The 12,779-nt window shown below is 38.2% G+C and overlaps 1 protein-coding gene across 4 annotated transcripts in view; it reads left to right on the top strand.

Annotated features, from left to right (window-relative positions):
• Nucleotides 1–12,779, top strand: part of SH3BGRL (SH3 domain binding glutamate rich protein like) — a 127,496-nt gene that overhangs the window by 104,547 nt on the left and 10,170 nt on the right. For all 4 annotated transcript variants that reach the window (XM_055563549.1, XM_055563547.1, XM_055563550.1 and 1 more), the window contains one exon: nucleotides 11,290–11,475. In XM_055563549.1, coding sequence (XP_055419524.1) covers nucleotides 11,290–11,475 — 186 coding nt within the window. The remainder of the gene's footprint in view (nucleotides 1–11,289; nucleotides 11,476–12,779) is intronic.

Here is a 12,779-nt window from a genome sequence, read left to right as displayed (position 1 = left end):
AACTCTCACATCCATATATGACCACAGGAAAAACCATAGCCTTGACTAGACAGACCTTTGTTGGCAAAGTAATGTCTCTGCTTTTGAATATGCTGTCTAGGTTGGTCATAACTTTCCTTCCAAGGAGTAAGTGTCTTTTAATTTCATGGCTGCAGTCACCATCTGCAGTGATTTTGGAGGCCCCCAAAATAAAGTCTGACACTGTTTCCACTGTTTCCCCATCTATTTCCCATGAAGTGGTGGGACCGGATGCCATGATCTTCCTTTTCTGAATGTTTGGCTTTAAGCCAATTTTTTCACTCTCCACTTTCACTTTCAGCAAGAGGCTTTTGAGTTCCTCTTCACTTTCTGCCATAAGGGTGGTGTCATCTGTAATCTGAGGTTATTGATATTTCTCCCAGCAATCTTATTTCCAGCTTGTGCTTCTTCCAGTCCAGGGTTTCTCATGATGTACTCTGTGTATAAGTTAAATAAGCAGGGTGACAATTTCTCCCTTTATTTACTGTTAATATTTGCCTTAGACATAGAGGCGCTCCTTTGTTGTGTGCATATATATTTACAATCATTGTATCTTCTTCTTATATTAATCCATTTATGATTATGCAGTATTTTTCATTCTCTCTTCTTACAGTCTGTGCTTTAAAGTCTGTTTTTTCTCTGTAAAAGGGAACCCATGTACACTGTTGGTGAAAATGTAAGTTGGTAAAGTCACTATGGAAAGCAGTATGGAGGTTTCTTTAAAAACTAAAAATAAAACTACTACATGACTCAGCAATTCCAGTCCTGGGTATATGTCCAAAACAGCCAAAACACTAATTCAAAAAAAATACCACACCGCAATGTTCATAGCAGCAGTATTTACATGATATGGAAGGAATCTCAGTGTTCATCAACAGATTAATGGATAAAGAATATGTGTTATATATGTACACTAGAATCTTATTCAAGCATAAAAAGAATGAAATTTTACCATTTTCAGCAATATAAATGGACTTGACTGGTTTGATCTTGCTGTCCAAGTCACTCTCAAATGTCTTCTTTAGCACCTCAGTTTGAAAGCATCAGTTCTTTGGTGCTCAGCCTTCCTTTATGGTCCAACTCTCACATTCATACATGACTACTGGAAAAAACATATCTTCAACTAGATGGACCTTTGTTGGCAGAATAATGTCTCTGCTTTTTAATACACTGTCTAGGTTTGTCATAGCTTTCCTTCCTAAGAAGAATTATCTTTTAATTTCATGACTACACTCACCGTCCACAATGATTTTGGAGCCGAAGAAAATAAAATCTGTCACTGTTTTCACTTTTTTGCCATCTGTTTACCATGAAATGATTGGACTGGATGCCATGATCTTAGTTTTTTGAATGCTGAGTTTTAAGTCAGCTTTTTCACTCTCGTCTTTCACCCTCATCAAGAGGCTCTTTAGTTGCTCTTCACTTTCTGCCATTAATGTGGTATCCTCTGCATATCTGAGGTCGATATTTCTCCCCACAGTCTTGATTCCAACTTGTGATTCATCCAGCCCAGCATTTCGCATGATGTACTCTGTGTACAAGTTACATAAGTAGAGTGACAATATACAGCCTTGATGTATTCCTTTTCTAATTTTGAACTAATCTGTTGTTCCATGTCTGGTTCTAACTGTTGCTTCTTGAACTACACACAGGATCTCAGGAAACAGGTAAGGTGGTCTGGTATCTCTTTAAGAATTTTCCACAGTTTGTTGTGATTCACACAGTCAAAGGCTTAAGTGTAGTCACTGAAGCAGAGATAGATGTTTTTGTTGTTGCTGTTGTTTTTGTTGTTGTTGTTGTTTTTTTTTTTTTTTTTTTTTTCTGGAATTCCCTTGCTTTCTCCATGATCCAACAAATGTTGACAATTTGATCTCTGGTTCCTCTGTCTTTTCTAAATCCAACTTGTACATCTGGAAGTTCTTGGTTCATGTACTTCTGAAGCTTAGCTAGAAGGATTTTGAGCATTACCTTGCTAGCATGCTTAATGAACACAGCTGAAGTGTAGTTTGTACGGTCTTTGGATTGCCTTTCTTTGGGATTGGAATGAAAACTGACCTTTTCTAGGTCTTTGGCACAATAAACTCAGGCAAGAATAAAGGCAGCTTGATCTGCTATAAGGTGGCTGAGTAATGCATATTTTTATAGTGGTAGATAAAACATTATGTAGAAACTTTAAAGTTAAGCAGTAGGGGGTAAGGTTGAAATTGGCCACAGGGAACCAGTGTAGCAGCAGTAGGATTACAGTATATATTTTGATTCTGTGGCTTTCAGTCTTTGGTCAAATTAGTCTATTATTTATTAACCTGCTAATACTTCTCTAGACAGAGGAGCCCAGTGAGCTGTAGTCCATGGGGTCACAAAGAGTTGGACATGACTTAGCAACCAAACAACAACAGACATTTCTCTTGGCATGTACCTTTGATAAGACTATGTGGGTTTGAAGTTACCTGCAAGAGGTGAAAGTATAGCCACCTTCATTTTCTGGATTAAAAGAGCTTTTCTTGACTAAATTAAGTTTCAGTTCTGAATTATCTCATCTTTATAAGCCTTCTCTTATCTGAAACTTTTCTCTGTAGATACTCTTTCTTTTAGTCCCTCTGTCTCTTACTGACTTAGTTAAAGCTTTTTTTTTTTTTTTTTTTACTTTCAAGTGAGTAGTTTATTGTATTATGATCATTTTGCTGTATGAAATGATTGTTGGACTTTTTTAAAGTGGTGGGTACATTGCTTATTTAAAAAATAATAAAGAACGGGAAGCATCTGATGCTCTTGCCCTTTCTTATCTGTTTCTTCGTAAATTTAAAATACAGAAATATGCCCTGCATACCAACTTCACCCACTCAGAACCATTAAGTGACGAAATGCTTGGCAAAGGGGAGACATGAGCTACATTGTTCTCAGTGCAGTCAACAAGAAATCAGAGGCCTCATTACATTCCATTCAGTTCTCCTCTGTGCATGCTGCCTATGTACAAGCAAGCCAGCCCACAAATTGGTGGACTTGGGAATTCAGTGGGGTCAATTTAGACTGGTCAAGTGAAAAGAGACCATAATACCTGGAAAATCAATTACACTAAATGAGGCTATTTGGAAGATAACATATCTCAGGTTTGTTGTCTTTCTATTCTGTATCCCATAGTTTAGAAGGAACTGTCTCATATGTGTCAGTCCTATTTCCCCAGCAAGATTGTGAATTATATTATGTACTGCTTGTAGTGAAAAAGAACAGGGCTTTGCAGCCAGATAGCTTTAGATTTGTAATTTGGTACATGCAATTAATAGGTCATTCTTCTCAGGCAGGTCTGTCAACCTTTCTAAATCTCAGTTTCCATTGTTGTAAAATGAATAATCATACTAACCTTTCAGAATTGTGAGGATTTCAAGAGCAATGTATACATAGCCTCACAAAGAATTTGATACTCAGCAAACACTCAACAAGCCTTAGTCTTCCTTTCTCCTTAAAGGTCTTTATCTGGCACAAAGCTTAACTCAATAATAACATACAGTAAGGCTTGGAAATTTTGTTTTCAGATTACCTTGGGAGGGCATTGCTGATGCATTTTTGTGTAACCTTCTTTTAGAGTTTAAGTAGGGACGATTCTAGGCAAAATTCTAAGGCACACAAAGAAACTTCACTGTTTCCTTACCTACTTCTCTCCAGGCAGTCCCTTCTTCCACTCAAACATGCACACTTCCTTCCCATTCTAAGTCAGTAATGATAAAGTTTCAGGCATCAGAAGATTGAATTGCACTGAGTCAAATTGAATCAAATTGGTGCTCCTTATTTCACAACTTCCTGGATCTACACATGGAGCAGTGTCTGAAGGAATTGGAGAGACATCACAGTTCCTTCTGACTCTAGAGAAAAACTTCAGATAGGAAAGGGCTGAATAGATGAGATTATTCAGAACTGATCAAGAAAAGTCTTTGTGACTGTACTGTCTTTACTGTGACCACCTTGCTGCTAAGTCACTTCAGTTGTATCTGACTCTGTGCAACCCCATAGATGGCAGCCCACCAGGCTCCCCCGTCCCTGGGATTCTCCAGACAAGAACACTGGAGTGGGTTGCCATTTCCTTCTCCAATGCATGAAAATGAAAAGTGAAAGTGAAGTCGCTCAGTTGTATCCAACTCTTAGCGACCCCATGGACTGCAGCCTACCAGGCTCCTCCATCCATAGGATTTTCTAGGCAAGAGTACTGGAGTGGGGTGCCATTGCCTTCTCCAGTGACCACCTTAAGACATAGCAATAGCTATTTTTGAGAAAGTACCTTTAAATATCTACCTTTTCGTCTTTTCACACAAGGCTCTAATTCTGAAATTACTTGGGCCTTAACATCTCTTTAGACATAATGTGGTAGAAGTGCAACTAAAACAGAAAGTAGTAACAGCATTTTGGGATGGCAGGCAGCAATAAAACAGCAAACCTTGCATTGTGCTCTTATGCTGCCACATCATGGAATATCTGTCAGGAGAACTCTAGAGAGCTAGGGGTAGAGGTGGGAGATCAACAAGAAAATTCTAAATAGTCTTAACCTAGATTTGTTGCAGACTTGTTGGTAAAGAGATATGAATTACAAGTTTTTCATGGCTGATTGTGAGCAAAGCATTTTTTTTAAATATTGCAAAACAGGCAAGCTGAAAGCAAATGTCTCTTGCTGTGGTTGCACCATTAGATTAAGCGGTAAGAAGCCAGTGGCTTAAGGACTCATTACAGTATTCTCTTAAAAATGCATGCAGATCTCTTTGGTTACCAAATGACTACACAGTGGCAATGCTGCTGTGGTCTATAGCCAAACAGACTGGGGATTCAGATTTGATTTTCCTTTTGGGTATATTTGGTAAGTAGATTAGTAAAAGACTAAAAAAAAAAAAAAAAAAAAGGCTTTAAATTCTATTTGTTCATGCTTCCTTCACCCCACTCTTAAATGCTTATTAGGCACTGGCTAAGCCAATATAAGCTTATTATTTCTCTACAAATTAGAGCAGCTTCTGTTATGACAGATTTGAAACAAATAGAACCAATTGAAGGGAGTCTATATATCTGAATTTATTTTTGCATAAGTTGACTGGGTCACAAATTGTGAATTGTATAAAAAAGACAAAATGCATACATACATAAGTGTTTATTCATTAAGAATTTAATAATAGAAATTTCGAGCATCCATTTAGAAAGTATACAGGTTTATTTTATAATACTGTACTTTCATTGTTCTAGTGCAATATGCCATAATAGTTGTGAGCTCATTTTTCACAGCTGGTTGTTTATATTAAGCTTTACTAAACACATTATGCTTTCAGTAAGCATGAGACTGCATTCAGTATAGATGGATATGTATGTAGCATTTGTGAAGTCATTATTAAGCTTAGTCTAAGTGGCATCACTCATAGCAATAAACACTTACTTTCTCTTCTATGTTCCTTCCACTCATTTGCTTTGTCATTCACTTGACTCCTCTCACCTAAACACTTTGTATGGTTGTTTTACTTTCATATTTAAATACCATTGTTGTAATTAAAATTTTTAATATATTTATGTCTAATCCTTCCCACTAGATTGTAATTTTAGGAGGGAATCTGCTATTTTTCTTTAGACATTTGAGAGAACCTCATAAATTTCTTACACACTTAAAAGGCACCCAAGAAATATTGTTGAATAGGTATGAAATACAGTGTCAGACAATCATTTTAAATTTTAGTGCATCACAGTTGGAATCTCTGTCGATCTTCACTTTAAAGTGTCAGCTGAGAAAATATGTCAGGTTATTTATAAAACAAGACAAAATCTCATCTTGATTAAATGTTTTATTGTAGGTCAGCACTGTCATGAAAAAGACTCTTGTTTTCCCATTAGAAGCATGATTATTGAAGCTTTGTTCTTCCTTTGGAATTTGAACATTCACTCTGATACTTTCTAAAGCAGAAACCTTATCAGTTTCCCTCTTTAAAAAAAAAAAAAAAAAAAAAAAAAAAAAAAACTTGACCTTTGGCTGACAGACATGAAACTTACTGAGGAGAGCTGGAGACACGTTTTTTCGTGTAGGCAGCAGTTTTTCAGCAGCCCTGCTCTGTGTCTTTGGTGGGATGGATACCCTAAATCTCAAACCCTGACAGGTAAGCATTCTTTGGGTGGAAGTGGGGAGTGTGGTTTCCTCTTTGAAAAAGATTGATCTAAATTCCTGAACAGTGCCACTGTCTACTTGCAGATACATTTGTGTGTTGAAAAGGATATCAGTAACATTTTAACTCCAAAGTATTTTTTCCTGTAGGAACTTTAAATTTTATTCCTTAGGGAAACTTTGTGATACCCATTCCTAATTGTTCTGAACAATTGTTTCTAATTGTTCTAGCAATGTATGGCTTTCAGTCACATCTGTCCAAAGCCACTTTGTAGGGATATATTTTAGTGAGCATGTACCTATAGGCACTAACTCTTTAGATATAAATCATCCCTTGTAGGAAGTAAAATTGATATTTGAAAATGGACTTACAGATATATCAAGTTAAGAAACATTTTTTACATTTCCTGAAGATTCAAACCTGGATAAATGTTCATATTGCTAGGGCAGAATCTACTTTAAAAAGTATTATAGCCCATTTTTTTCAGCCCTTTGAAGATGTGGAATACTCTAGGAGGCGTGTGTACTTACTTGTTAGGCAGTTCCAGAAGATGGAAGAAATACTTGTGATCCAGAGCTAATGGTTAGAGGGTAAAGACATCACTGAAGCTGTACTATAATGACCACTGATACCAGGCCTGGCTACCGCCTTAACTCAGTACATAGAGAACAGTGTTCTCAACATATTAAACATTCAATAATGTGAGAAAGGCCTCAAACAGTTATTTATCTGAAGGGTTCTCTGCTTTCTGTCTCACATAAGCATGACAGGTGACAGTCATCGAGGGCCATGTATAATTCTTAGCATGTTAGATATAACAGTAACTCTTAATTCACTAAAAATATCTGTTGGAATGGCAAATGCCTCAAAGTACCATATTTATGGGATATCTGTAGATAAGTAGATATGTATATCTACTTAAATTTGTAAATATGCAAATCATGAACAAATTACTTGACACACTCCACACAAACTGAACACCCCCTTTAGCATCATGGAGATAAAAACCCACTAATTTAACTGAGCCTTCTATCACTTCTATTACTGACTTTTACATGGATTATCCTCAAAATTCAATGGAAACAGTGACAGACTTTATTTTCTTGGGCTCCAAAATCACTGCAGACAATGACTGCAGCCATGAAATTAAAATATGTTTGCTTCTTGAAAGGAAAACTATGACAAACCTGGACAGTGTATTAAAAAGCAGACATCACTTTGCCGACACAGGTTCATATAGTCAAAGTTATGGTTTTCCCATTAGTTATGTATGGATGTGAGAAATGGACCATAAAGAAGGCTGAGTGCAGAAGAATTGATGCTTTTGAACTGTGGTGTTGGAGAAGACTCTTGAGATTCCTTTGAACTGCAAGGAAATCAAACCAGTCAATCCTAAAGGAAATCAGTTCTGAATATTCATTGGAAGGACTGATGCTGAAGCTGTAGCTCCGATACTTCGGCCACCTGTTGTGAAGAGCTGACTCATTTGAAAAGACCCTGATGCTGGGAAAGATTGAAGGCAGGAGGAGAAGGGGACGACAGAGAACAAGATGATTGGATGGTATAACCGACTCTATGGACATGAGTTTGAGCAGGCTCCAGGAGATGGTGAGGGATGGGGAAGCCTGGCGTGCTGAAGCCCATGGGGTCACAAAGAGTCAGAGTCACACACGACTGAGTGACTGAACAAGAACAATCCTCAAAATTCAAAAGGTGGTGTGCTTAGTTGCTCAGTCATGTCTGACTCTTTTCAATCCCATGGATTGTAGCCCACCAGGCTCCTCTGTCCATGGTATTCTCCAGGCAAGATTACTGGAGTGGGCATCCATTCCCTTCTCTAGAGGATCTTCCTGATCCAGGGTGTAGTATTGTTACATTTATAAATTAAAGTTTGATTTTATAAGTTAATAAGGAAATATGATTCCTATTAGAAAAATTGGCTACAAATTTTGCTGGATTGTAAGTGATCTTTCAAAGAAGGCAATGGCACCCCACTCTAGTACTCTTGCCTGGAAAATCCCATGGATGGAGGAGCCTGGTAGGCTGCAGTCCATGGGGTCACAAAGAGTCGGACACGACTGCACAACTTCACTTTCATTTTTCACCTTCATGCTTTGGAGAAGGAAATGGCAACCCACTCCAGTGTTCTTGCCTGGAGAATCCCAGGGACGGGGGAGCCTGGTGGGCCACTGTCTATGGGGTTGCACAGAGTCAGACATGACTGAAGTGACTTAGCAGCAGCAGCAGCAGTAGCAGCAGTAAGTGATCTTTAAAGGAGGACATTCTGTGCTCTGATCTAAATATCTTGTCGAGATTTCAGTTCCTATTGGGAGAAGTTGAGAATTTTTTTTTTTTTCCTGGAGTTGTGTGAGGAGAGATAAAATTACCTGTAGTCACAAACAAGTTAGAAGAACAGAATATGACCTCTGTTTACGCATGTATGTATGTGTGTGTGGGGATACAAATCTAAAGAAAATTTGACTTTATGAAAGTTTCTTTTTATTTTGCATTTTGATTTCCATTAAAAAGATTTTTTCTTTTGATTTTGTATTTTTGATGCTCCTGCTCCATGAGTCTTTTTAGTGTAGTTCCATGAAAAAATATTTATTGATTGTGCTCAGCAGCTCAGAAATGTTTGCTAAGTTTTAAATTTGGGTAAATTACTATAGATGTGTGATCAAGGTTCTAAAAGAAATGCATATCAGGGAATAAACCTAAAAATATTAATTTTATTATTTTAAAGCCTTCTAGGAACGATTAGGGCCGGAGAAGGCAATGACAACCCACTCTAGTACTCTTGCCTGGAAAATCCCATGGACAGAGAGGCCTGGTGGGCTGCAGTCCATGGGGTCGCTAGGAGTCGGACACAGCTGAGTGACTTCACTTTATTTTTTCACTTTCATGCATTGGAGAAGGAAATGGCAACCCACTCCAGTGTTCTTGTCTGGAGAATCCCAGGGACGGGGGAGCCTGGTGGGCTGCCATCTATGAGTCAGTCACGACTGAAGTGACTTAGCAGCAGCAGGAACAATTAGGAGACAAAATAAGTGTATTATCTCTAAGATTCCTTAGTATTACATGTTAAGGCTAATGAATGGTACAGGTACATTTCAAACTTATAAAAGCAGGCTTAGATCTTCTTACATCTTCTTCAGTTTCTATTCTAAATGATGAAAATTGAGTCATAGAGGCTTGAAACATTCTTAAGGTAAGATTCATTTCTGTTAGCTATGTGATGCTTATTTTTTTTTTTTTTTCACTTTCTTTTTTTTTTTTTTTTATTTTTTTTTATTTTTAAACTTTACATAACTGTATTAGATTTGCCAAATATCAAAATAAATCCGCCACAGGTTTACATGTGTTCCCCATCCTGAACCCTCCTCCCTCCTCCCTCCCCATTCCATCCCTCTGGGTCGTCCCAGTGCACCAGCCCCAAGCATCCAGTATCGTGCATCGAACCTGGACTGGCAACTCATTTCATACATGATATTTTACATGTTTCAATGCCATTCTCCCAAATCTTCCCACCCTCTCCCTCTCCCACAGAGTCCATAAGACTGTTCTATACATCGGTGTCTCTTTTGCTGTCTCGTACATAGGGTTATTGTTACCATCTTTCTAAATTCCATATATATGCGTTAGTATACTGTATTGGTGTTTTTCTTTCTGGCTTACTTCACTCTGTATAATAGGCTCCAGTTTCATCCACCTCATTAGAACTGATTCAAATGTATTCTTTTTAATGGCTGAATAATACTCCATTGTGTATATGTACCACAGCTTTCTTATCCATTCATCTGCTGATGGACATCTAGGTTGCTTCCATGTCCTGGCTATTATAAACAGTGCTGCGATGAACATTGGGGTACACGTGTCTCTTTCCCTTCTGGTTTTCTCAGTGTGTATGCCCAGCAGTGGGATTGCTGGATCATAAGGCATGTCTATTTCCAGTTTTTTAAGGAATCTCCACACTGTTCTCCATAGTGGCTGTACTAGTTTGCATTCCCACCAACAGTGTAAGAGGGTTCCCTTTTCTCCACACCCTCTCCAGCATTTATTACTTGTAGACTTTTGGATTGCAGCCATTCTGACTGGTGTGAAATGGTACCTCATAGTGGTTTTGATTTGCATTTCTCTGATAATGAGTGATGTTGAGCATCTTTTCATGTGTTTGTTAGCCATCTGTATGTCTTCTTTGGAGAAATGTCTATTTAGTTCTTTGGCCCATTTTTTGATTGGGTCATTTATTTTTCTGGAGTTGAGCTGTAGGAGTTGCTTGTATATTCTCGAGATTAGTTGTTTGTCAGTTGCTTCATTTGCTATTATCTTCTCCCATTCTGAAGGCTGTCTTTTCACCTTGCTAATAGTTTCCTTTGATGTGCAGAAGCTTTTAAGGTTAATTAGGTCCCATTTGTTTATTTTTGCTTTTATTTCCAATATTCTGGGAGGTGGGTCATAGAGGATCCTGCTGTGATGTATGTCAGAGAGTGTTTTGCCTATGTTCTCCTCTAGGAGTTTTATAGTTTCTGGTCTTACGTTTAGATCTTTAATCCATTTTGAGTTTATTTTTGTGTATGGTGTTAGAAAGTGTTCTAGTTTCATTCTTTTGCAAGTGGTTGAGCAGAGTTCCCAGCACCACTTGTTAAAGAGATTGTCTTTAAGCCATTGTATATTCTTGCCTCCTTTGTCGAAGATAAGGTGTCCATATGTGCGTGGATTTATCTCTGGGCTTTCTATTTTGTTCCATTGATCTATAAGACAGGAATTAGACAGGTCATATGGGATGACTTCCAACAAGGGCTAAAATTAAGAGAGGTTTGTAAATACTTTTTAGTTAATTGCTTTTTATATTATTGATATGCATCAGCTAGCTTTTATTCTACATGATTAGATGTGGTAATTTCAGAGGAAAAAGAAAATCAGGTTGATAAAAGGATCTGTGAACTGAAAGCTCTTCAATCCTCTTATGAGACATAACTGAGAACACATTAATAAAGAGGGAAAACCACATATGTTCTGAAAAGCCACAAATCTTGATCTATGTATGAATTCATTTCTACTAGTTCATTAACACACTTTTATTAAATTTGAAAAATAAAAACAATAAAAGTTGTTTGTTCAACAATATAATTTCTTGTCCTTTGGGTCTTAGATTAAGAAAAAACAGCAAGATGTGCTTGGTTTCTTAGAAGCTAACAAAATTGGATTTGAAGAAAAAGATATTGCAGCCAATGAAGAAAATCGGAAGTGGATGAGAGAAAATGTACCTGAAAACAATCGACCAGCCACAGGATACCCCCTACCACCTCAGATTTTCAATGAAAGCCAGTACCGTGGGGTAAGGAACCAATTAAAATTCTTGTTTTTTTTTTTTTTTTTTTTTTCAAATGTATTGCCTCAAACCCATTCTCTTTCTTTTACTTCCACCCCAAATCTCCATACAGTCATTTCTCCTGCTTATCCTTTGCATCCATCTTAGACACCTAGGGGTGTTTTGCCTTCTCAGTTCAGTCACTCAGTCATGTCCGACTCTTTGCAACCCCAAGAACTGCAGCATACCAGGCCTACCTGTCCATTGCCAACTCCCAGAATTTATTCAAACTCATGTCCCTTGAGTTGGTAATACTGTCTCATCCTCTGTAAGCCCCTTCTCTTCCTGCCTTCAATCTTTCCCAGCATCAGGGTCTTTTCAAATAAGTCATTTCTTCGCATCAGGTGGCCAAAGTATTGGAGTGTCAGCTTCAGCATCCGTCCTTTCAATGAATATTCAGGACTGATTTCCTTTAGGATGGAATGGTTGGATCTCCTTGCTGTCCAAGGGATTCTCAAGAGTCTTCTCCAACACCACAGTTCAAAAGCATCAATTATTTGGCGCTCATCTTTCATTATAGTCCACCTTTCACATCCATACATGACTACTGGAAAAACTATAGCTTTGACTAGATGGACCTTTGTTGGCAAAGTAATGTCTCTGCTTTTTAATATTCTGTCTAGGTTGGTCATAACTTTTCTTCCAAGGAGCAAGCGTCTTTTAATTTCATGGCTGCAGTCACCATCTGCAGTGATTTTTGGAGCCCCGCCCCCCAAAAAAAAAAGTCTGTCACTGTTTCCACTGTTTCCCCATCTATTTGCCATGAAGTGATGGGATTGGATGCTATGATCTTAGTTTTATGAATGTTGAGTTTTAAGACAACTTTTTCACTCTCCTGTTTCACTTTCATCAAGAGGCTCTTTAGTTCTTCACTTTCTGCCATAAGGGTAGTTTCATTTGCATATCGGAGGTTATTGACATTTCTCCCAGCAATCTTGATTCCAGCTTGTGCTTCATCTAGCCTAGCATTTCTCATGATGTACTCTGCATGTAAGTTAAATAAGCAGGGTGACAATATGCAGCCTTGATGTACTCCTTTCCCTATTTTGCCTGCTGCTGCTGCTGCTACTGCTAAGTCTCTTCAGTCGTGTCTGACTCTGTGTGACCCCATAGACAGCAGCCCACCAGGCTCCCCTGTCCCTGGGATTCTCCAGGCAAGAACATTGGAGTGGGTTGCCATTTCCTTCTCCAATGCATGAAAGTGAAAAGTGAAAGTGAAGTCGCTCAGTCGTATCCGACTCTTAGCGACCCCATGGACTGCAGCCCACCAG

This window comes from Bubalus kerabau, chromosome X (genome assembly GCF_029407905.1).
Source record: "Bubalus kerabau isolate K-KA32 ecotype Philippines breed swamp buffalo chromosome X, PCC_UOA_SB_1v2, whole genome shotgun sequence".
Lineage (NCBI taxonomy): Eukaryota > Metazoa > Chordata > Mammalia > Artiodactyla > Bovidae > Bubalus > Bubalus kerabau.
Note: the sequence above shows the minus strand (reverse complement) of the source record. Positions and strands in the feature narration are given on the sequence as shown.